This window comes from Solea solea, chromosome 2 (genome assembly GCF_958295425.1).
Source record: "Solea solea chromosome 2, fSolSol10.1, whole genome shotgun sequence".
In the NCBI taxonomy this organism is placed as follows: Eukaryota; Metazoa; Chordata; class Actinopteri; order Pleuronectiformes; family Soleidae; genus Solea; species Solea solea.
In genome coordinates this window covers 18,784,530-18,810,687 of record NC_081135.1, presented here as the reverse complement: position 1 = coordinate 18,810,687, position 26,158 = coordinate 18,784,530, and the positions used below count along the sequence as shown (strand labels likewise).

General features: G+C 39.7%; 2 protein-coding genes across 2 annotated transcripts in view; one reads left to right on the top strand and one right to left on the bottom strand.

The window, feature by feature from the left end:
* cmss1 (cms1 ribosomal small subunit homolog) overlaps nucleotides 1-25,586 on the bottom strand; it is a 30,642-nt gene extending 5,056 nt beyond the window's left edge. The window contains exon 1 of the mRNA XM_058622176.1: nucleotides 25,465-25,586. Coding sequence (XP_058478159.1) covers nucleotides 25,465-25,504 — 40 coding nt within the window. The 5' untranslated portion in view covers nucleotides 25,505-25,586. The remainder of the gene's footprint in view (nucleotides 1-25,464) is intronic.
* LOC131449973 (filamin A-interacting protein 1-like) lies at nucleotides 16,065-20,238 on the top strand. Its single transcript, XM_058622174.1, has 2 exons — nucleotides 16,065-16,215; nucleotides 17,394-20,238. Exon 2 carries the CDS (start codon nucleotides 17,692-17,694, stop codon nucleotides 19,942-19,944), a length of 2,253 nt encoding a protein of 750 aa, XP_058478157.1. The 5' UTR covers nucleotides 16,065-16,215; nucleotides 17,394-17,691; the 3' UTR covers nucleotides 19,945-20,238.
* Nucleotides 25,587-26,158: the final 572 nt, after the last annotated feature.

Here is a 26,158-nt window from a genome sequence, read left to right as displayed (position 1 = left end):
AACTTTTGGCAAAAGGGAGACATTATTAGAAGTTACATCAACAATGATGGGAGACTTTTTCTTCTACTTCATTGATCTATTTCTTTCCATCAGTCCATAACCACTCCTCTTTCCACTTTATCCTTCACTCTAAGATCTTATCCTTGTTTGGAACAGCCAACTGTCCAGACATAGCATCCACCCCTTCCACTGAGAGACCTCCCCTGATATTGATGGGTCAAGTCATCTATTCACCATTCACCTCCCTCCATTTCTCTCCCTCCTGGGCTCCTGATCCCTCTGCCATTTTTTATTCTCGACTGCTGGAAGGAAAGGGAGGACAAACAGGTGCCAAAGACCAAGGAAGAGTGGACATAAGGAAGACAAATGACAGAGGCAAGGAGGACTGACTATCATCAAAGAGAGAAGTCCGAACCTATATATAACCAGGGAGTAGTCTAACTATCCTGCATCAGGTCAGTGTTTTCCACCTGCTGGTATTGATCTTCATTTGAGTGTCACTGTGGTTTAGCTGTGTCAAATGTTTTAATTGTGATTTTGATTCTAATGGTATTCATTCAATCCTGTGTTAATACCTTGTCTCCTTTTAATTGCTTTTGCTTACCTTTTTTCATCATGTCCTTTTTGTAACTTTATTTTGTTTTAAAGTTTATAATAATGAAGTACAAGAGGGATTTTACAGTAAGTGCCTTATAGTTTCATAAAGCATTATAGCTCTTATTGCCACAACTAACAATTATTTTCTTATTTCTTTTTGGTGATTAAAAACTTAATGTGGTTTTCCCAAACCCCAAAGTGATAACGCCCAAAGAAACATTTAAATTTGTGTTACGATGGAGCAAACCCTACCAAAAAAAAATAAGAAGCTGAAACCAGAGAAATTGTTCCATCTTTCACACAAAGAAATTATTAATTGACTGTCAAGACAGCTGGTGAATTATTAAATAGCTGATAACAAATGGATTAATTGTTAGAACGGCTTTTTAAACATTGATCAGGAAGGTAAAATGTTTTGCTCGTGAGTAAAAAAAAAAAAAAAAGACAATTAATTCACCTTTCTAAAGGGACTGGTATCATCTACATGCACAATCTGTGTGATTGCACTGACAATACATAATACAATCATCTGCTACTGCTGCTGTTTGTTAAATGAACTATGAAATGCACAGATATTAAGCGAACTCTCAGAGGACAAGAGGGTGCCGACAGGGCAATCAGACTGACGTTACGATTAAAACATTTCTCAACAGCAGCAAAGAAAAACCTTGACAGATAAACTGGTCAAGGAAACACTCAGTAACACCCTGAGGGGGACGAGCTGACTCAGCACTTATTTTGATTTGGCTTTTATGTGGGGAATGAATGGGGCTGTCTGGATAATTTGTCAACATTGGGGCTAAACCATTTGGGTAAAATATCCGATAGCCATTTTGCTGGCATATATTGCAACTGCAACTTGATTTGCGGTATAGATTTTTTTAAAGTCAAACTTCAGTTAAATATTTAAGGAGTTTAAACATTTAAAACAAAATGGACCATTACCACATGACACCATCATAATATTAACTACTATTTTACACTACTCCAATATGAGGATTTATCTGATCTAGGGCTGCATTTCTCGATTGTTCTCATCAATTGCATTGATACATCTGCCAATTACTTTTCTCGATTAATCGATTAGTTGTTAGAACCATAAAATGTTGGAATATGTTGATCTGTGTTTCCCAAACTTTGTCTTGTGTTGTCAACAAACAAAGATTATCCAGTTTTAATGATTTTGTTGAGGATGGTGAATAAGTGGAGGTTGTGACAAAGACACAGACAAAGAGTCTAACTACTATCAATAATGCAGAAGTGAGGAATGCAACCTAAGCTTCAAGTATTGCCTGGAAAGAGCAGACGTTGACCTAAGACATAGTCAATATCTTCAGTGTCCCCAAACCCTTATTTCCAATATCCTCCATGCCAAACCTGATCCTCATGCTGCAGGCTGAAGGAAGAAAAGTGCGTTATAGCTCAGATAACCAGAGATCAATGAAATTCAAAGGCTGTTGTGAGAAATCACATGCGGGAAAATGGAGCTACCAGGTCATCTTTAATGGGTGATCAATAGAGGTGACTGCTTTTAATGGACGATCAATGGCAGTGACTGGATTTAATGAGGATCTATTGAATGGAGCTAAGAAATGGTTAAATGTTTCAGTTCTTGGTTTTCAGTGATGACAATGTACTCAATCGACTAAACTGATGCCTTGACCAAGCAAACCCTTAAAGCACTATTATCCATGACCTCAGAAAAACTATTCATCACTACTGTAAACAACAAGTTTGACATCACTTTGTCCAGGAATTAGACAAACCAATTACACCTATTACAAAACCAACACGTCCTAATTACGTACACACACACACACACACATGTACATGTACACACACACACAAATATACTGGTGTTCTACAAAAAAGAAACAATGATCCATTTCATTAAACCAATTTTCAGCAGGCCAATTCAGCACTTGGTCCAACAATCAATAACTCATCTCCAGACAGGTCTTGGGAGTGGTATTGGTGGGTGAGTGGGTTAAGCAGTTCATGGTTTGGAGCCCTGCAGCTTCTGCTTTTTGAAACCACAATCTGAACATGTGTTATTGTTCAATCAATGGAGAATTTAAGTTGCACGTAAAAAAAAAATGATGCTGGCTGCAGTGGAATGACTGGAAGAAAAGCAGTAGACAACACCAATCTCTGGTCAGTCATTCAGGTGCTATGTGCTTCTTCTTTCACTCGTTATTATTTGTGAACTGAGTGATCATGTGTCACTCAAAGAGCCTTTGGTTAATCAGACTTTTTGGCTAAACTAGTCAGTAAGTATAATTCTATTTCCACAAACATTAGAGAAACAGCAAGCTAATCAGTATTGAGGTTTTTGCTACATTCAGCACAACTGTTTTGCCAATAATAAATACCTTTCATTTACTAGAATTCATAGGGTTTTTTTTGTTGGTTTTTTATGTAGTTGTTTATTTGGGTGTAAACTACTGAAATGAAAAATCAGGATATAGTGTAATTCAGCTGCTATTGCAGACCACACATTTAATTATCTTAATAATCCTGTTGAGAATAAGAACATTTTGTCGCCCATGCTCTTAACTTAGACGTATTTGACAAGCAGGAATGGTGTATTGCCAGTAGGTGGAGTACTGGATGCACAGTAAGGAACCAGAGGACATGCTGTAAAAGCCTGCAAACACAGATTGAACCTGTATAACAAAATCATGTTTTTACTGGTCTAAAATAACTAATGTGTATGCATGTAGTAAGGCGCACACAGGAAAAGATACATATCTGATATAAATCACCTTCAATGGGACCAGATGTAAAGCTGCATGCAGGCTTTATTTACTGGCGAGGTAGTTCAAATTGATTTCACCATCATAAAAGTAAAAACTGGGATGTCTGTGGTATAGAGTAGATCTTAATCTGGTTGATTGGTCTGTGTAGTATCCCCCATTTTAAATTGAGATACATTCATGTGAAGACAATCCTACCTGGCAGACTGTGATAAGAGCTGCTCATGTCTTGCATGAGGCACTAATCACAGATTCAAGGTCATAAATTATGCCATAACTCAAAGGTTTTACATTTTCAAAAAGGAAACAAGGAACCCCTTTTTTTCAACTTGACAACATGTTACAACTTATGTAATGGGTCTATGTCTTGTTGGCCAAAACTAATAAAGACTGCCAAACTAAAGCTTACATAATTAGGTTTTGGCTAACAGCGCTGCCTCCTACCTCCTTTGCTTTTTTGTAAACAGTGCTAATCCTAATCTGTGGATCTATTCCTCTCCTTTTAGAATTACAATGAGTCATTTTTGCACACACACCAACAGTGATGGTGATAGTGAATTAGATCTCTGCATTTAACACACAGAAGCCGGGCACGGGAGCAGTGGGCAGAACTTATCCACACCTGGGGCACAATGGGGGATTGGTGCCTTGCTCAGGGGCACCCCAGCCCTAGCAACTGTCCAGGATTTGAACTGGCGACCTTCCGGTTACTAGCCCAGTTCATTTCCTGTCCTTTCGGCCATGGGCTGCCCTTGTACTTTCCCCTCACAGACACAAGTGTGCACAAACTCCCAGTTTCACATCTTCATTATTCAGACAGCAATCTCCTCCCACAGCGCTTAAGGACATGGCTTACATCACAACACAACAATGATGACCACATTTCATTACATCACACTGACAAACGATTGTTTTTCTTTCCTTATGGTTACACAGATCTAAGAAGTACTTCAGAACAAACAAGAAAAATAAAATTAAAACAATTGCTTCGATGTGGAAAGTATGATTTAAAAGATGGTAATTCTAACTTATGAAAAGCAATAAAGTGAGTGCAGGTTTTTCATGTACACTAGTACAATAAAACTGCATTACCTCATAATGGAATTACCTTTTAACTCATCCTCTTTATTTTTGTTCAAGTCCAAGCAACACCACTGTAATCTAGACTTCTAAGATTTAGTCTTTAAGTCTGACGGCTGTTGGCAGCCTCCTGCATGATAGCACATGAAGTGAGCTCTTTCTTCACACATCTTATGAGTGTAACAGTATTTGAAGAAAACAAATCTGCTTTCACTATGGTTGATTCTATAGCCATGGCAATTCAATAGCCTAACACTTTAAACAAAGCACACAATGTCATTTGGGAGAGTGGTTATAACACTTTTAGTGAAGGGGGTGGTTTGTCAAATTCTCCAATCCTTGACGCTAAAGTCATCAGTATAAAGAGCATTTAGCAATGTGCTGCTTACCCACACTCATAATCATAAAGCACAACAGTGGGCATTGATGGTAACAAAATCAATTTATGGGCTGTTCAACGTTTCCCGCTCTCTTTAGCTGGCTCGCCAACTGTATAATTTCTCTGTTTCTCTCACTCTTACCATTCGTGCCTAGAGCACTGTGCTCTTGCCAAAACATACATCAGCCATAAAGAATGTGAATTACAGAGTGTTGTGCCAATCTGACCCTGGAAACAAGAGGCTAAAGATGACTCCAGGACACAGACTGAGCCAGCCTCCCTTGACAGGTGGATACAAAGTGGATGAACTGCCTGCTGAGAATGAATAGCAAGAGCAGTTGTCTCAAACTTAAATGATCTGGGGGCCAGAGGCCAGGATATTTGTTCTTACAGGATAACAAAGGCATTAGGGTAAAAAAAAAAAAAAAATCAAAAACAATTGTACAGCATATACTCCAGAGCAATGCTACAATTCTTGTTCACGTTCAAAATATACAGCCTAGAGGCACAAAGACTGTCTTAACTAATTACCACAATGTCCAGCAGAGAATCAGCGTGGTTCTAGATCCACTTTGAATGCTGTCTTGGCCCAAAACAAATACCATTTGATACCATTTGTTTTGCTGTGAAAATGGAGGACTAAAGCAAGTTAAACTGTCATTATCCAGGAAGACAATCATGACACCCGAGCATTTGAAAAGCAAGTTTGTGGAGTTTTTTTTGAAATTCAAGTAAATAATGTTGTCATGCGATAGATTGGCGAACTGTCAAGGGTGTGACCCCGCCTATCGCCCCCCGCGACCCTCCAGTGGAGCATTAAGCAGTAGATAATGGATGGATGTTTGTGTGTGTGTGTATGCATACAGGGGAATATCCAAATACCATCAACGGAAAAGCATATGATGTAATGTTGTTTCAAAATTGGAGTGACAGCCCTCGTATGCAGTTTATGGTCTTAAGGGCCTGGGCCACACTGGATGTGTGAGCAGCACATCTGCATTACAGAACATCTTGGTTTTTTTTTTTTATTTAGGCACATGTTATCAGATTAGAGCAACCAAACTGCCCTCACTGTTTTAGATGAGTCTCTCACAATTCTCACTCAAGTTAGCCATTCAAATTTCACAGCCAAATACACAGTGAAAATTATCTTTCAGTCTCTCTATCTGTTACATATGTCACAAACACTAACATTTCTTTTAGCAAAGATTTAATATGAAATATTTGCAGAAACAGCAGATACATGGCTTCAGTCTTGAGGTGTTCTGGCATTTTATTGAGTGCCAAAGACTACTTAATATTTAGGGTATAAATACTGAATTTAATTATTTCAAATGCAAACCCAATGTAAAACATAGCAGCAGCTGTTGTGGGATGATAAACAGAGTTGCATGAGACACAGATGCAGTAGATCAACATCACAGCAGTCAGACACACATCCAGTGTGGCCCCCCTGTGCTACCTACAGCATGCTGACTGAACATGTTGCAAAGAACATGTGTTGATAATTTTTCCAAACAACATGGTTAGCAAGTGCTTTTTTGGGTAGACAGGAGGGATGCAGCCATGCAACCCTGGGAGGCGCTAATAAACAGAGGTGGCCTGCCGCAGGTGTGTTGACAGTCTGGTGGGCAACCCTGGCAACCATTTTCAAGAGCTTCTGGCATTCTTTGAGACATCTGTTAATTTGATGAGGTATGCTCACATGCCTGACATTTTGTGGGAGTGTACCTACAGTAGAGGTCACTACATGGGGGACTCCGGCCCCAAGACAAGTTCTACTCCAATGTCGTCTTCTTGATTTGGATCACTGTCTGGCTTTCCTTTTCAGAAACAGAATTTCTAACAAGCACCAACAAACGGTTCTGAGAAACCTTTGCATTAAAAAAAAACACTGGATGTCAACAAAATCACCTAATTGCATTTTAGTCTTCCACATAGCAGGAAATAACAAGGGCCTTTGATTACTTTTCTAAGGAAACATGACCAAAAAGAGGTAATGAGAGGCGTTTCTGGCTTCTGTAAAAGCTTGGATCAGAGAGGCTGAGCTAAAGAACAGAGAGATGACATCATCTTTCACTAATATGAACCTGTTGGCTTTCTGGTTCTAAAGCTGTGTTGCAGGCATTAAGTTAGAGAAAGCTGGCAAACTAACACTGTTAAGCTGATGTGAAATGCCTTTGCAGCACACATACACATAAATGCACATGCCGGCAACATATTTGGCCCTTATGTATGTGGTCAGTAATCAACATCCGAATTTTTGGCATGCATTAGCCCTTTTGTCTGTCGAGTGGACAGTGATTGCTGTAACTGTGCCAAGACTATGATGTGACATAAGCCTCGCACAAAGTAATGCCAGACCCACACTTATCTGTTTTAGTAATACCAAGTGTTATGCCAACAGGCCTTCTGACATTGGATTAGCCCAGAAAGATTTATATAATTTGCATCAGAAGGCTGATTATTAAAGCCAACCAATAACCCCTTCTACTGTAAAGATACAACGCATGATCTTGTTTGAACCATTTCTCAATCTCCAATTCCTTTTAGGTGGACTATTGGACTAAAAGCAGCAATATGGTTTCTTGGAACCAGGGCACTGCAAAAAATCACAAGACGGAGCCCCTTTTCCACACTACCGCACCCCCTAAAATCACTATCAAGACCAACACAATACAAGACAATAGGAAGAGGCGAGAGGGCAAACACAAAAGAGAAGACCTGTCCCATGATGACTTGTTGTTTCTACTCAGTATCCTGGAAGGAGAGCTACAGGTAGGATGATTTGAGATGTACTGTACATTTTCAATTTGTTGTAAAACTAGGTCAAGCAAGTCATATTTACTGCATAAATTGGCACCGTGATTGTAATGACAGCCACCGCCGTATATTTAAGGTTAAGTAACTGCTATATTTGTCACGCTAGGCCAGAGATGAAGTAATCACTGTGCTGAAATCAGAGACAACAGATCCGGCTCTACTGGGGGCCCACTATGGTTTCAGTGGACCGGAGAAGGTGCTCCGTGCCCTGCAGAGAGACTCCCTGTGGGCCCAGCAGGACCAGCTGTACGATGTGTATGAAAAACCAATTGCTAAGGTACCATCAGCCAACACTGAGAAACCAGACACCATATGGAGCAGATAATCAACTTTAATGAGATGAATGCATTACTGTCTGACAAAGGAGCATCTATTACTTCTGCATCATTGCACAAATTTGCTATTTTGCACTACAGGTGTTACATGTGCTGAATCTATTCTTCGCCAATGATAATGTATCTGTCAAGTCTGGCACTGTTTTGTACTAATATACATCTGACCTCACGGTCACAGCTTTTGTAATGAATATTTCTTCCGGAAAAAAAATATACCAGTGATGTGATTTTCCTTAACCACAAACATGTTTCAATAAAATGCCAGTTGTAGTCTCAAAAGCTTTGGTGAAAATTAAACCAACTGAGAGACTGTTAATGTTAAAATGACTAATTTGACCAATAGAAGACACTGGATACGGATGTTCTGTTCATTTTTGTTGTTCTTTTGTGAGAGGGACACCATCACATCTGTCACATCTGACATCCTCACTGGTCTGTTTTTCTCACCCTCTCTCAACCAGCTCGATCATCTGTTGGAGGCCCAGAAGCGTTCATTTAAACGGATGCTGGAACAGCTTATGGAGGTGTCCCACTCTCACAGTGTATCTCTACAAACACTAGAGGAGCATCAGAGGAGCCACAGGGATTTTGTCCATAAGAGAAACTTCCTCACCACTCTACTTGAGAAGGACAGAGAAAGGTTGGTGCAACAAACCCAATATGCTCTAATAAACATCTTTGGTCCCGATCAGACCTATTAAAGGTGACATCGAATGCTTGTATCGCACATATATGTTAGTTATGGAGGTCTACTTACATATAGTAACTTGTTTTCATGGTTAAAAACCTAGTCGCTCCAAAGAGCCGATCAAAATATCTCCTCACTGACGTTCTCGTCAGCCGTGCTGTTCCAGACCAAAATCACACCCCCAGAACGTCGACTGTGTTGTGATTGGCCAGCCAACCAGAGCTTTCCCACTGTCCTGTTATTGGCCAGGTACCTGGAAGGCCAGCTCTCAGATACACAGCTCCCCCTCTGGCACAGTGGATGCTCTGAAACTCAGCAGCTACAACAAGAGTAGTTCTTCTTCTTCTGCGGTTGAATGTACGCAACTACGGCGAGCTACGGTGGTGAGAGGAGTGGTGAGGTATACTGATGACAACATCAACATACGGAAGTGCCGATCCGCTTCGCAGAGCCCAGGAAAACATACAACACTATTTTCTCAGCAGTGGCTGAACTGTTTGTTCTGAAACTTTAGGGTTTCATAAACGAGGTAATGACGCAGATACACACACAAACGCAGCGTTAATTGGAGCTTCTGGTCTATGTCGCCTTTAACATCCATTCTGAGATATTTGATCACATGTGGATTTGTTCATTTAATAAGAACAGATACAGTAACAGATAACTGAACAGCAGTTTTTAAATGTATTGCTTTTGTTTGTGCATCAGTGTATGTCTGTGAGTCTGCATCAGTGACACAGAGAGAGAGAAAAAATCAGGAGCAGCAGAGTGAATCAAAGCACTGCTGGCGTGAAACTGCAGCACGTCAGAGGACGTCAGCTGTCTCTAATCCCTCTTGAGGACAGATTGCATGCATGCATGCTCAGGAATGCTGCCACATGTGTCCTCAAACCACCTCCAAATGTAGTTCGTGAGTGATCGGATCGGAGGACGCATTCAGAACCGTTTTGGGAGCTTTAAGACATGTACTTAGTGTGATCTGTAAATTTTCAGGCCACTCGGAGAGGATGTTAATACCAGATCTGAACATGGTCTATGAAAAAATAACACTGACATTTTATAGTTATTTAATTTAATGCATACTACTAAAATTCACAGCGCATACTGAAGCTAGACTTGTGGAACAATCCACCCATGCCTAGTGTAAAAGAGTTGAGGATTTACAGCTAGCATAGAGGAGGCTACGGTATTAAAGTATTTCAGCTCTGGAACAAACCAGAGCTGAGCTCTCTGATGTTCACTTGTGGAGGCTTAGATTCTAGTCTATGTTGGTCTGTAATGCTCTTAATGGCTGAGTGACAGAGCAAAGGAACTTCTGGCTGCTGCATTTATACCAGACAGTCAATATGACCTCAAGACTGTACTTAAAACTTATTCCACTCAGACACAGTCCATTACATCCTGGACCTGGACAGACCTTGCGGTCAAGCCTGGCTCTGTTCACTTGCCCTTGTAAACACATAAACATGCACTCACATGCAATTTCATGTATAGTTTAAATTGGCACCCTTCTGCCAAATTCAACAATACCACAGAGGCAAGGATAAAGCCTTCTTCTACACTAAGTAAATCAGCTGAGGATTTGCTGGTGGTTTTCCAAATAGGGTACACATTTAGATGTGGACTCTAGAGAAGAGTGAGGTCTAAAATGAAGGTGGCCAAGAGTTCTTGTATGCAATTTGAGGCCTACAACAGGGTTGTTGTGTTGAAATCCCTGGTTGTCTCGGCTCATGTACCACCAGAGTCCACTCTGTAATCGAGCCTGTATTGAGACTGGATCTACTCTGGGCTTGCAGCCTTGGGAGGAGACTAGTTGTCTGCATCTGTGTGCCAAAGTGAAAATGCTTTACTGGTCCACCACAGGCACACACACAATTAAAAAGGCCAAAATAGTCATGCCAGTAAAGTGATTAACTTTACTAGAACGCTGTCTATTCAAATACAATGTGGAAACCCTAAACATATACACATAAAGGCTTTGTGGTTCATCTCAGCTTAATGATGATTAATACATAAGTAGAAAGTATTTCTGTGGTGTGGTGTGAACCCTGTGTGGCTCAAACATTCCTGACTCCTCCAACACACGGTTTTCATCTCCCTGCCTGCCCTAATTCATGAATTCTCTTTAAGATCACGCACCTAAAACATCACACATGAATGTATGATAACAGGACTCAAATTCCTGCTTTCAGCCATTTGTGCATTACAAGCTTTTGTGGAAAGAAAAGTGAAACTGAATGGACTGGGCTGCAACACTAAATTGATTATTAATCGAGTACTAAATTAAGTGTCAACTATTCTGATAATCGATAGTTCAGTTTGAGTGTTTTTCAATAATTCAAGCAAGCTGTGTGATTTTTCTAAATGTTTTAGGTGCCTTTACTCCATATAACAAAGAAAACTGAAAAACTTTGGTTTGTGGACAAAACATTTGAGAACGTCAACTTGTCGAGGTAGGGGAACCACCAACATCAACAGTTTTTAACATTTTCTGGACTGAACAACCAATTAATAATAATATTATTATTATATAATTAATAAATCAATTAATCGAGAAAATAACCAACAGATTACTCAATTATGTAACTAATTGTTAATTGCAGCCCGACAGTAAATTAGGCCATATTTGTTACAGTACAAATAATTGTATTGCTTATTTACTTGTGCTGCAAATCACATGGCATGCATGGCAACATTTTTACCCACATGGGGTAATTCCAAACAGAAGGGGGATTCTGACAGGGACCAGAAAGTCATACTTGGTTTCCACAACAGACTGGAACTCCACTAGCCTCTTTTGAAAACCTACAAAATAATCATGTCAAACAGTATAAAGAGAGACTACCAAAGTACAGTGGAGTGTTCAAACCCCAGACTCAAATACTACATGCGGCTTTTGGCTGCAGCACACCATATGGCAAAGAATCATGAAAATAAAAGGAAGTAGCGGCTTCTGTTGCAGCTAAACATCTATAAAGACATTTTACATGACAGAGCAAAGGAACAAGTGCTGAGTAAATGTATGAATTGTTATCCTAAAATAAATGGCATTATCAGAATAAGGGCATTTGATCTGAGTGTAACACAAATTACTTTTTTATTTCCCTTAAACATAACTCCCAAGGTGCCATGTGCAGAGCAGATGACCTGTTTTAACTGTGAAGAATAAGTTAATTCCAGTCACAGCATATACCGTAATCACTTTATGTCATACAATGATCCCAGTTGCGTGTCAGAGGATGATTACATCTGCACATCACTATGCAGCAATCTGGTTGTTCCAACCTCAGCTATCTGAACATGCGCTATGCCTGCATGCGTTTCCTGTGGTGTGTCAATGAGCTGACAGCATCGAAGCATTAACTGCACACACATGTTCAACTCACAAAGGACATCAATGCTCTCATCTGTCTCCTCGAGCTCTGACTGACAAACACAGCAAACTCTACACTACACCCACAGAACAACTTTTAAAGTCCATTACACTTTCACTCCCCAACTAATATAACCATCATTATAGAGATTCTACCGCAAATCAGTTTAGAATGTCATGTTTGTATTTCAGTGTTTATACCATTTTGTATTCTATTCTTGTCTACATTTTAATGCACAGTGCATCCTTATGTTCTATGCCGATGTGTAATGCTGCTGTAACAGAACAATTTCCCAGTACTATCTATCTATCTATCTATCTATCTATCTAATAAAAACTTTTCATCAATTTAATACAGAATATAATCAAGAACAATAGCTCATCGCATCCACAGCCAAGGCTGTGATTAAAGATGCTTGTCAGCACACAGACGCAGAAAGTAACAATGTCAGCATACTGCACTTAATTGAGGCAGGTGCAATGTTTGCACATTTACAACTTTGTTTAGTAAACTCCCATCCTAATCGGTTAGCTGCAATAATTAGTACTAGGGGCTGAATAGTGGAGTAGTGGTCAGCGCTGTGCCTTGCAGCAAAAGGACCTGGGCTTGTGACACGGTCCAAGTGAGGGGCCCATGTACATGGCATTTGCGTGGTCTCCCGGTGTATCCATGGACTTTCTCCAGGTTCTCCAGTTTCCTCCCACTACTACTTGGCACTACTTGGGCACACTAAATTCCCTGTAGGTGTGAATGTGAGAGCAAATGATTGTTCCTCGCCCTGCAATGGACTGGTGAACTGTCCAGGTTGTATCCCCTTTTGCCCTCTGTCAACTGGGATTAGCTCCAGTAAACTGTGACCCCCATGTGGAGGATAAAGCAGTTAACAATGAATGAATGACTAGTACCAAACAACCTCAGCATGTAGAATGCTGAGAAATGTGATGTAGAAATTGCTGGGTAGTATTTCTTATCACATGACATTTGTTTACAATTTAGCTGAAAAATTACCAACGAAGCACGAGTGAAAGTGCCCTAAAATGTTTACCTGCTGAAAAGTTACCAAATCATCAAAGCCAGTAGGAATTTCCCTATGGGTTCCACAAATGTCTGGATACAAGATAAAACCAATCCATTATTGATTTGATTTAGACATTTATACAGCCATGCTACTAGAATAGCCAACACGCAGTCAATTTAAAAACAACAACAAAACCATATGAGAGGAAACATTCCATAGAGTTTGCTCAAAGAATGAACAGAGTAAAACTGGCTGGGCTGTAGCAGATGTTGCTCTGTCCATCCATTGCTTTCAAACATTTCTGCCATTTGCTTGCTCAGCCAATAATATGTTAAGAGGAAGATCTCGGTAATCTACCAAAGAAGTCTGGCCATACATCACATCTGAGCAGAACTGCTGTGCTGATTACAAGATGCTGGGCCCATTTATTAGCTAGCCTGAGCACATGAGGTCAGTTTAGTAATTTCTTCAGTTTTATTAAACATGCTGAAATGATAAATGAAGGGAAGAAAACTCGCAGACTGCAGGAGGTTGTGCTTTTCCTTTTGCACCTTCTATGACCCTATAAGGCAACTAGAAGATTTGTCAAAGGCAGAAGCTAAAAAAAACCCAATATATTTAAATTATACCCCTGGTTGAAAAATAGAAGCTATGACAACAGAAGAGAGATTGCTCCACTCATATAGGAATACTGCATATTGGCAATGTCCAATGGTTTTCTTGGAAATGCCTTTGAGGGATTGGATCATGCTTGTAACTGAGGACAAGTGGAGCATATGCCAACCCCTCCTCTAAGGGACCTCATGAATTCTGGTTTGGGAGTTGGTCTGTGGATAGAAACTGCAAGGAATGAGGAGGATTTTTCTCTCACATTCCAACACCAAGAGACACTTATCCTTACTAAAGAGTCTTCAGGGTCTGGGCAGAATAACTGAGCAGGTTTTCCCTTGTGCTGCAAAACTATCAAGTGCTATCAAGTGCTGCAGCACCAGAGAATAGCAAGACAATCACAAAACTGATTGGCCCTTATTTATTTATTTCATCAAATTTCTGCACACTCGTTGTCCACTATCAGGGAATGAGCAACGTAAGGCCAGATGCCTGAGGTGGTTGTTTCATCTTATTGTTTATTATATGTTAAAACTACTGAGTCACTTGATGAAGTTCAACACCTTTATTCAGAGGCACAGTAACACTGGGCTGTAGATTCGAGCTGCAATAATTAATTGGTTAGTAATCTACTACTAAATTAATTATCAATGTTAAGTGTGTGTTTTTTTTTTTAATCTCTTCTTGAATGAGAATATTTTCTGGTTTCAAAGCTATGCTATGGCAGTAAACTAAATAGCTTAAGATTTTTAGTTTTATGCTATTTAATGCGCCGACTGATCAATTTTATCAAGAAAACAACAATCCTTGGAGAAAATCATCATCAGTTGCAGCTCTATAGAGCTAATTATACAATGAGTTGCTATTTTATGAGTACAGCTTGATAAAAAACAAATCTCATCTAAATCCTACATTGAAAAAATGCACAGTACATATCTTCAGTAGAAAAAATATAATGTAAACTTTTGAGTAAAAAGTAGTACAATTCATCAGCACCATACAATTACAACCTGTAAAAGTTAAACTAATCATTATACAACAGTTTCCACAAAACATTGATTCACCTAGCAACAACCTTACCATATCTAATATTTAAAATCTTTTAACATCAAGAGACTACTGTAATTAACCAAAAGAAAGTGGTTACTAAATGTTATCACAGTGATCTCTGACTTGAATCAAGCAGCCAATTCTGTGAATGGATTAATGGATTAAAGACGATGCAGACTTGCATCATTAACTTGTGTTACTAAAATAGAAAGTTTGTATATTGAGGCCTGGGAACATTAATGTCTAAAAAGTTAGGTTTTAGTGTGTCTTTTAGGCTGCTTAGCAAATTCTTCTCTGATGACAACATGACACAGGGGAAATAGTTCTCCTTTAATTGGGGACTGGATGGTTTTGCTTGACAGAAAGAAATACCACCAGCGGTACATTTCGCAGTGGAAGCTGTAACTAGGAACCATAAGGCTAGTAAGCACTTACAGAGGAAAAACATACTTCTCAAGCAGATCCGCAAGTCTGTTATGTCCTGCAAAGCTAGCAAAGATCTAATCAATTTAATTTTTGTCAATATTGTTGGGACAGAGGAGTTTATCCGTGATTACCAATAGTTTTATCATTCCACTGTCATTCCTCCCTGCTCCACTAAACACATATGTAGATTTTACTTTCATAATCTCACAAAAAAGGACATTTATGAAAAAAACAACTAGAAAAGTAACAAGGCAAGGCAATGAAAAGACTTAAACATACCTTAAATCAAAAGGGCACAATGGCCTAAATGACTGAATGAGAAGGAGGCAGAAAAGAGGCGGTGAGAGACAGACGGGGGGGGGGGGGGGGGGGGGGTTAGTGAGAGAGAACATATGGATGTAATTGAGGGTCGATGAACTCATGAAGTCATCTCCCAGTCAGGTTATCAGGCCCCAGGCAAGGCAGTTACAAAACATAAAACATGTATTTTCTTAAAACATGGGAACATCTCTCTTTCTCTAATCACTCTCACTCTCGCACTCACACACACTGCAGTTTGCATGCTTTTAGAAGTACTAAATTAGTGCTTAGTGTTTGGTGCTTATTTAGCATGGTTAACATGTTTGCTCAGGCTAATCCTACAAACAGAGATTAAATAGCCTTTGGAATCTGAATTGTGATTGAAGTTTAAGTGACACACATGCACACATAAACACGCGCACACATGCATGCATGCACTCTGTCCTTCCCATTAGCCTCTTTGGCATGACTACACAATGACCTCATCTAGAATGGGCTAAACTCCAGTACAAACAAACACACACACACACACACACACGCACACAAGGAGCACTAGAGCCTTAGAGCCTGTACAGTCCCATATAAGGTCTTGCTGATGATGTAATGGGCGCCACTGGCTGTGAGTGAGACTCCGTGTGCAGAGAGCACTTCTCATAATGTTTGGTTTTCTGGATGGAATGTCCACATCATTGGGATCTCCGGGAGAGGGAGAAGGGAAAGACTAGAGTCACATTATTCTCTGAGGATTTTAAAGGACAGGAGGCCAACAGCACAGCACAGGTAGGAACGATAAAACGTTATCAAGCTTGGAAATATGAATTTAGAAACTAAACAACTACATTTGTAAGTGTAAGAGCTGTAAGTAACCACTGGGTAATTATGTGGAGATAAGATGTAGCCTTATTGCTGTAAAATACCCAAAGAACAATTCTTGCAAGACTTGTCACCTGTATAATTTAGAAAATCATATCCTTCCTCATTAAACAACCCATACAGATGCATTGCAGTTAAAGGTAATGTGTAATAAAATGGGAAGTACACTATATATTCTATAAATGTTACATTTAAGACTCCTATAATTTATTAAATATGCAGGTTCATAACTTCAATGTAACATTGTCTTTCTTACAAATCAAGAGCAACTCTAAAAGTGACTTTAAACATATAGAGTCAAATCCAGTAACGCAACACCCAGGGAGAGAGTTTCTTTTTTTTTAGTAAAAAAAATGCATTAGTGAAAATTCACTTTCAAGTTTCAGTTTCTTGCAATAACACATCACACAAATGTGTGTGTATTTAACACATTTGTACATTGCTGGCCTGTAAATCTGCAAGAATGTAAGGAGTGACAGCACTTAAATAAAGTAAATGCAGCTACTATGTAATTACTAATGGAACGGGGGGAATTCCTGCCTCACTTTGCTAGAAATGGGGTAACATTGGAGGTGCACAGAGGGAGGGTGATGGGTTGCAGAGACAAGAGTACTCAAGAGTGGAGCAACTTCTTAATTAACAAACACTCCCTGCCAAGGGACCATCTGCCATCCTAGTCAACACATCATACAGGGTGCCGTATGGAGGAAAATGCAGAAAATCAAGAAATAAACAAGGACATTTACATGCACACACATGTTTGAGGGTTTACAAATAGGCACAGACACAAATACAGCATGTAGACACACAGAAATGTGTGTACGTAACTGTTTAGAAGTATTCCTAGCCTTCCTGGAAGTTCCAAGTAGGGGATATTGTGCAATTTCTTTTCTTTCTGAACTGAAAATAAATGTTTATGCTGAAAATACACAAGTTTGGAAATTATGTGTGTTTAATTGTGGTTATTGCGGTTAAAGGTTATGCATAAACACTAAAGAGGGTTTGTAGACACTGAAAAGTACATTTCACAATACAAGTAGGCCTCAGCATTCCGTTTGACTTTTATCATTTGTTTTTCTCCACAGACTTAAGCTCCTGAATGTAAAGGAAAGAAAATATCAAGAAATAAAGGAGGAGAAAAATGAAAGAGAAGTCTCAGCTCTGAAAGAGGAGCTGAATAAGCTAAAGGCTTTTGCTCTGCTGGTTGTAAAGGAGCAACAGTGTCTAGGTGATCTGCTGGAGGAGCAGAGGCATTGCGTCAAAGAACTGACCACTACCACAGACCGCATCAAGCATAACGTCAGTTCTGCTTACTGTAGTACAAACAAGGAGCAGCTCACTTCCCTGCAAAAAGTTTCCAGCTTCAAACAAAGCCGGAACACCATGACAGCCCAAAGTGTGCTGTCAGAGGTGGAGGTACTAAGGAGAAGAGTCGTGGAAATGGAGGGGAAGGACGAGGAACTGATGCGGATGGGGGACCAGTGTCGAGACCTGGACCGCAGACTAGCGAGGGAGATCAGCCATGGCCGTAGCCTGAGGGTTGAGGTGGATAAACTCAATGGAAGAATCAGTGAATTGGACAGGCTAGAGGAGGCTTTAATTAAGAGCAAACAGGATTGTAGTGTTCTGAAGGGGAGCTTAGATAAAGAGAGAGAGGTTAGCAAGATGCTGTCAGGTGAGCTTGATTCTTTGAGAGTCAAGGTGAGAGACCTAGAAGCTGCCGAGAGCCAAATGGAAAAAAATGAAACAACGATTAGACAGGACCTGACAAAGCTGAGGTCACTGACTGTGGCTTTGGTGGAGGACAGAAAGAACATGGCTGAGAGGCTACAGCAGGCTGAGGAAAAACTAAACAGGAAGGAGGGCAAGCACAATGAGCAAAGCAATTTGACAACAATGACAGAAAGACTAAAAGAAGAGAGGCAGCAGACTTTCAAGTCTCAAGCAGATTTAGAGGAAAAGCTTAAGGGTATAGCAAAGGAGAAAGACGAGCTCCAAGACAGACTAAAAATGGAAGAGGGGAGGAACATTGAGCTACAGAATAAAGTAACCATAATGAGAAAAAGATTACAGGTCTTGGAAAACAGGAAAGAGAAAGAGGAGAAGTACACACATGGCTCTATTCCAAACAATGCCAGCCATCACTGCCAAACAGAGGACAACAAATTCAAAGAACTGACTGAAGAGCTAGACAGGCTGCGGAAGAGACTCCGGGACAAGGAAGTGTTGGAGGGAGAGCTGTTGAACGTGGTAGAGAACTTTGAGTCCCTGGAGAAGAGGTTCAAGGATGAACAGAGGAGGTCCAAGGCTCTAACAGAAGAACTTGAGGTAGCAAAGAGGGAACTTTCCAGGTATGAGCAAGCAGAGAAGCAAGAAGTCAACCAGGAGCACCTCCTCCTCTGTCGTCTTCAGAAGGAGCAGGTTAAGTCCAGACTTTTAGCCAGAGAAGTAGATACCTTGAAGGAGAAACTCCAGCAGCTGATGGGGACTGAGGAGTCCATTTGCAAAGTGCAGACTGACCACTCCTCACTACAAAGGAAAGTGATCCAGCAAGAAGCCAGGAACAGAGATTTGGCCAGAGAGATGAAAGAACTGGCAAGTGAGCTAGACAGATATAAACAAGTCAAGAATCGGACACCTGGTGCTGACAGAAATGACTTTTCAGACTTCCATCAGACCACCAAAGGGGTACAAACTGAGCCAGTAGACAGTCTGCCTCCTGACTACGGCAAGCACAGTGAGAAACAAGATGAAGAAAATGACGACAAGGACCCAAATTGCAATGCAAAAGTCATAAACAGAAGACCTTCTCTTCTTCTCAACAATCTCAACAGCTTGAACAGTGCAAATAACAACATGAGCCAATACAGTAGCCATTCAGGTAACAGCATAGATATGCACCAAACAGTTAATGGGGAGGTTATGATGTTAACACACACACGAGGGCAGCCCTTGCACATCAAGGTAACACCACATCATATACTTAACACAGCAACACTCGAGATTAGCAGCCCCACTGGAGACACAGCCCCATCCTACACCAGCACGGCTGTCATCCCAACAAGTGGAGCCTCACCCAAGCAGAGAATTACCATCATCCAAAACTCAAGTCTGCCTGCAGCCAGTATTAAAACCCCCCCATCAAGTCCCGCCCGCCCCATCTCCCCACTTCATGGCACGACCATAACTCGGGTGTTAAGTCCAAATTCATCACGCTCTGTGACACCTGACCTCAACGGCTCCCCCATTCAGATTGTTACTGTCAGGACCTGCTCACCAGAGCCAATTGAGGCTGCAAATCAGGCAGTTTTTTGTAAAACCCCGGAGTGGCAGAACAGCTGGCAACATCAGAAGTCCAACAGTGCAGACACAAGTCCCAGTATTATCACCACAGAAGATAACAAGATCCATATCCATTTGGGGAGCCCTTATATCCAGTCTGTCAATGGTATGACCCACAGCCATTCACAACCTGATGGACAATACTATCTTAGACATGAGCAAAGGACTCAAGTACTCACCAGTGGCTGCCATGTCAAAGGTGCTGGCAAGATTACAAGTAGCATCACTATATCCCCTGCTACCTCTCCAGGCTCACACCCCTCTAATATTACAGTAAGTGGCCTATGTGATTAGGTAAATAAATATATAAATATATATATATATGCACACGTTGTTATATTCTGTAACAATGGCCATATAAATGTTTATGGTATTTGTCCTAAAAGAGCATTTGTAAAACCTGCTATAATTAATGCGTGCCTAGACTGACTTTGAACAATACCTTTATTGTTTGTTTATTTTTCCAGTACCTGTATCAGAGCTAATTGAGATATCATTGCAACCAAATGCATGATGTACATACTTTTCATAATTTTGTGTTTCATTTATGTTTTTTTTTGTCTGTTAATTAAAACAATTTGTATCGTTTTTCATTTTTTACTTGTTCACCTTGAAAACTACTGAAAGGTGCTTGGCAGCAACAGAGCAACAGGTTTTTCCATGCAAATAAAATCAGTTGGAACTGAGAGGAATAATTGTTCATTGGTGGGACAACTCCTGAATCTCTGCTTCACATACTTCACATACTGTGAAAATCCCATAGCAAGTTAAGGATTCAAAAAAGAACAAGTGTCTTCAGAAATTACTGTGAGTAAGGATTTGCTTGCTTTATGAACACTTGCTGTTTTCTTTATCAAATTTTCCTCTTGTAAAGTAAAAGAGAAACCAAAGTTCTGTCATATAAATGACAATTTAATAAAAACCAAACTACACAGCTCAAACATTGTTTGACTCGTTAGAAAAATGTACCTTTAACCTACTACAATCATTCTGTGAGGTATAGAGGCAGTATATATGTTTCCAAAACATTAAATGTGAGAAAGATACAGCTGCTAAATTTTATGCAAAATAAAAAGATGTAACAAACCATTTTGAAACAAGAATATGTGTGCATCACTGGAGGCGAGCACACTAATGAGAGTAATTTGGAGAATCCATTAGGAAAAATATGATTGGAGTGTGTCCAACCTAAAATAACATGTCCTCTAGAAAACAAGGCTAAACTAAATGAACCTTTTCATATCATATAATTTAAGTTAGCCAGTTTGTTTTAATATATTAAGACTAGTGTCAGAGCATTCATAGTTTTCCATCAACACACCAACGCCACAAATAATATGGTTACAAAATACGACAGAAGCCATTAGACCAAGACGATTGGATAATAAATAACATTTATATGTGGTATCTCACTACCACTATCAGAATGGGTTGTCATAAGAGACTAGCTGACAACTGGGGGGATCACAAGGCCTCCTGAGATAACAGTCACACAGGTATACAATTTCAAACATGGAGAAGCAATAACAATCCTGACTAAACTCAAACAAGGGGATATATTTGATGACTGGGGCAGAACATTACTTAACAGAGGCTTTGATAGGATTAACAATCATTTGTGTGAGCATTTAGCCACAAAACATCACCATAAATCTTATGGTGATGTCATGGCTATATCATGAGCCTTCTCACAATTTTTGCTTTGTTCATAAAATGTCAAAGTGAAGCCTTTTCTGTCAAGTATCTCTGTGGCACAAATACAAGAGAGGATGGGATGTCAGCCAGGGTAAAAAGGCCAATTGTGAAAAAGAAACCAAATAAATCTCTCAGTACATAGGTACATGTGTTTGGACTAGAGTTGTTCCGATTCCGATACCGGTATCGGAAATGCCTCCGATACTGCCGAAAATGTGGGTATCGGTATCGGCGAGTACTGGAGTCCATGCACCGATCCGATACCACGTTATTTAATAGAGCTCCGTTAGCTCTGACGCGGTTCTTCTTCGCCGCTCTTGAAAAAGTTGCGCTGTGCTGTTTTAGAGGCGTGAAGAAGAACTGATCACCCGACACCTGTAGACAAGGAGCTAACGTTAGCTCATCATGTCAGCGGTTTGGCAGTATTTACCAGTTAGCTCCGTTAGCGTTGTTAGCTGCGCTAGCTCCGTTAGCGCGTCTACAGTCAAACTGGAGCGGCCGTTTATTAAACGTAAAGAGCAGCGCGACAACTAACCAGCGTACCTGTGTCCTGCGTATGTATGCCCCATGTTTTTAAAGTTTAGCGTTACTTCAGAGACTCATTTTAACAATCTGGAGTCATGTAAAAATGATGCCACGCGCGTCCTTTCCCGGTCAGTCGTCATGGAAACATGAAGCTCTGCCAGTGCCGCGGTGTTTGGACCAGAGTGAAAACAAACGTACAAGCTGAAAAACGAAATAACATATCACTGGTAAAAATAAATGATGTCAATTTGCTGTATTCGTTCATGTTTTACAGAGGGTTTAACCTGAGCCAAACCTTACCACCAATGATTTATTTATTTATTTATATATATATATATATATATATATATATGTGTGTGTGTATGTGTGTTTATTTTGGTCATGTCAGTTAGATCACTCATCATCACACATCATCTTAGTGTAGTTACACAATGTGTACACAATACACACAATGTACACAATACACATAACCAAAAGGGAAAGCCGGAGAAGGAAAAGCTTATCTAGTCCCGTCCCCATTACCCACAGAATACATATTTTCATCATACAATACATAATTTTTCTTTTTCTTATGACATTTTGACAAAAACATGTTTCAGCATCAGGTAGCACTCAGAGATGCAGTCTAGCTCTAGACAGTCAATCAGACTCCATGTATGTCAGCTGTTGTTTGGTTAAATTTGCTTCCACTGCCGTATCCACACGGTGTCTACAGATTTCTGTCTCTGACCTTTGTCATACTTTCCTCCTGGGTCATTCTGTATCGATTAATGGTCATCTCTACATACTTCTTTTTAAATACACTCCGTTTTGCTGATTTTTTCATCTCCTCATCCAGATTATTCCACTGTCTGACACCCGTGACTGATACGGTAAAGGATTTGGTGATGATAATCATATCACAGTCATGCAGGCGTAGTATGATATATATTTTTTTATAACACACTGGTATCGGTACTCGGTATCGGCCGATACCCACAGCACAAGTATCGGAATCGGTATCGGGAGGTTAAAAATGGTATCGGAACATCTCTAGTTTGGACAGGGTATGCTGGAATAAATACAGTCTTTCTATTTGGCAAAACTTTTAGCCTGGTTTTACGAATTCTGCTTTTAATTACAGTTCAACAATGGGACAACCTTATCAAATAACATGCGTACATGAATTAATTGTTTATCTGAATGCTTCTCCAATAAAATTCCAATCTGATCATTTTACAGAGTTCACTGATTCGGCTACGTCAGATGCAAACTTAACAACTCTTCTTATTCCAAAAATGTACAACACTGCTGCTAAAATGGAAGCACACTTAAATAGTAAATTAAAAAAGGTTTATTTTCCTTGGAAAATGCAAGAATAAACAAACCAACTATAAACACCAGTTAAAAAAAAAAAAGGTACAGCAGGGAGTCAGTAATATATATGGTTTGAAAAATAAATACTATCCCATATAGCATGGACTGGAGTTTCAAGTACAGATACACATCTACATTCATTGTCACAGACAAGGCAGAAAATGAGAGTGCTCACTAATTCATCTGAAGTGTTTATGCTGACAAAATGTCAGCCTGATCTCTGCAAACAGCTGTTACCTAGCATTGGCTTCCCAGCAGTGATTCACAAGTCACATGACTTCCTTGGCCTCACATGTTGTAGCATTTTCAACTAACACAAATGGGTTCAGCCTCAGATCAGTGTTCAGTCTTTTTTTCAGTTTATTATTCTTGGGAATGTTATATCTTCTGCATACACTACAGGCCAGCCAGAGTCAGTTAATGACCCCAAGTCGAGATGGTCCCGTAAACTGCAGGCAGTCCATATAACTATTCACAACACAGTTCATGAGACTGTCATGGCTCAGTGCAGCTCACATAGCCAGCAACGTTCTAATAACCAGACAACTGCTTACTTGTAATGTTTACTGCAGATGTAAATGATGTGTTTGATGAACTGATATTGGATCATTCAAACCTTTTCTTATAATCTTCAGCTCAAACTCAAACTTGAAATCCTTGTCCCTTTAAATAATAAAAATAAGTACCTAGTATAGTACCTGCAAACTGCAGTCAATGTAATTAATTGATACATGTCTGGCTAAATATTGCTCTCTTGTGCTGAGACTTTAATCCCCATGTGACTTCCTAGTGAAATAAAAGTTAAATAAAAGTAACATTTGAAAAATGCACTGCCAAGCTTTGCTCTGAAGATGGACACCAATATCAACAATGACTCAATACACTGTGGAATGGACCGCTAAAAACATGGTGTACGCGGCCAATGGAAATAAGCCATGTTATTTTTTTCTTCTTGAGAAAATACAGTGTATACACATATAAAAAAATAAAGCTGCAGGAATGAACATTCTGTGAATACAGCTCAATAGATTGTTATGTCTCTGTTTCTGAATCAGATTCCTCTGGGGTCACTGCAGAAGCCTAAACCAACAATGATTCCCAAGACCAAAGGATATGGCACAAACAGACGATGCAGCACAGCTCTCAATGCAGGACAGAAAAACAGAAAACCTCCCACAGTCCATCCAGCAAAATCACTGACCTGAGTCAAGTCAATTTCATTTATATAGTCCAACATGTGTCCAATATACCTGCTGCAACTACATGTTCATCAAATAATCCAGTAAATAATTCATGGGCAGCATCTGCAGTAAAACAGAAATGACTTTCAAATGTTCAAATTAACTAAATTACTAACTCTATAATATGCATTTTGGACAGTGGGGAATAACAAAGGAGATAACAATAATAATAATGGAGACATGTTTAGTGGTTATTGCCTTCTGCCATTGTTATTGTTTTAAAGAGATTCACTTGCATTGTTTTTATTATGTTAGATTTACATGATGTAAGTTAGTATCATGCATATCATATGATGCATCCCTTATTTTAAGTGATAATACTGTATGTCTGATAATATGTCTACAAAAACAATAAGTCTGCGTATTTTAATGAAAAGAGTAATTTTTCATTTAGACGGTGGTCTAACACGACCAGGTCAATAATCCTTGAAGCACACGAGGGCCCTCTATTGGTATGCAGAGTGTATGATTTTGCAAGGGCAGCCACAACAACCTTCCTATGAAAACAGATAACATGTGCAGATAATGAAGGTGGGTATGGTGGAATGTCAATAGCTAAACACCACGTATGAGAGATATCTAGTTAATTGTGACTTTCAATGGCATGTGAAGGAGAAACAAAGTTAGAAAGAAGCTAACAACTAGTTTCCCTTTACAAACATGCACACACACAAGCACGTGTTGTCATAACAACCTGTACTAAAAACGCCAACTCTGTCAGTTTTAACAAATTAAAGAGAATGTAATCAAACACCCAATTCTGCGTTGTGGTTTTTAAACTGCATGTTCACTCAGACTGGAAACTTAAGTGAGAAACTCCCGATCCACAGCTGGCTCGTGTACGTTAGCATACAGTTAGCTTAGACCCATACTTTCTCGCGATATCTTAGAAGCTAATGTGAAGAAGCAGCGTGTCACATTACAGCTAACAAGACCCCGTTTAGAAACACCGCACATCTGTCTTTAACATAATGAGTAAACTTACTAAATTAATTACCATCGTGTTGCCACCACTCGTCACCCAAGTCGTCTCCCATTTTCCTCGCCCAGATGTCCGTCCAATCCAAATCTACCGCTGCGTGAGCATGGTGGGGGTGTGTTCACAAGCAGCACGTTGAACTGTTTCAAATATCAGCAGCAGCATCATCATGGTCCAGTGCTACCTTCTCATATGGGGACCAGGAGTTAAAGTAGTTTTAATTTCTTGCCGGTATTGTTGCCACAGCCTTCATCACTTCATATTGTTCACTTATCTTCAGTTTCATCCAATATTAATATTTATATATTAATATTAAATATATGTGTTATTAATGTATTGTTATGTTATTGCTTTCTATTCACAGTTGATTATTTATTTAGCAGTGTACAAGTATTTCGTTACTGTACTTAGGTACACGATTCACTTATGTACTTTACTTTGTTATTTATATTTCTAGCAACTTTTACTTTTACTCCACTACATTTCCTCTAACTATCTTTGTTACTCATTACTACCAGATAAAATCAGAAGAAGAAGAATTGGTAATGGTCTGTATTTTCTAGCCTCGATGAGCTGCTTTATACTACAGTTTTGCCATTCACCCATTCAAATGCTGCAACATGGGGTTAAGTGTCTTGCTCAAGAACACATTAACGGAACACAGAACGGAATTAAACCCACAGCCTTAGTTGAAAGGCAACTCACCCTATCT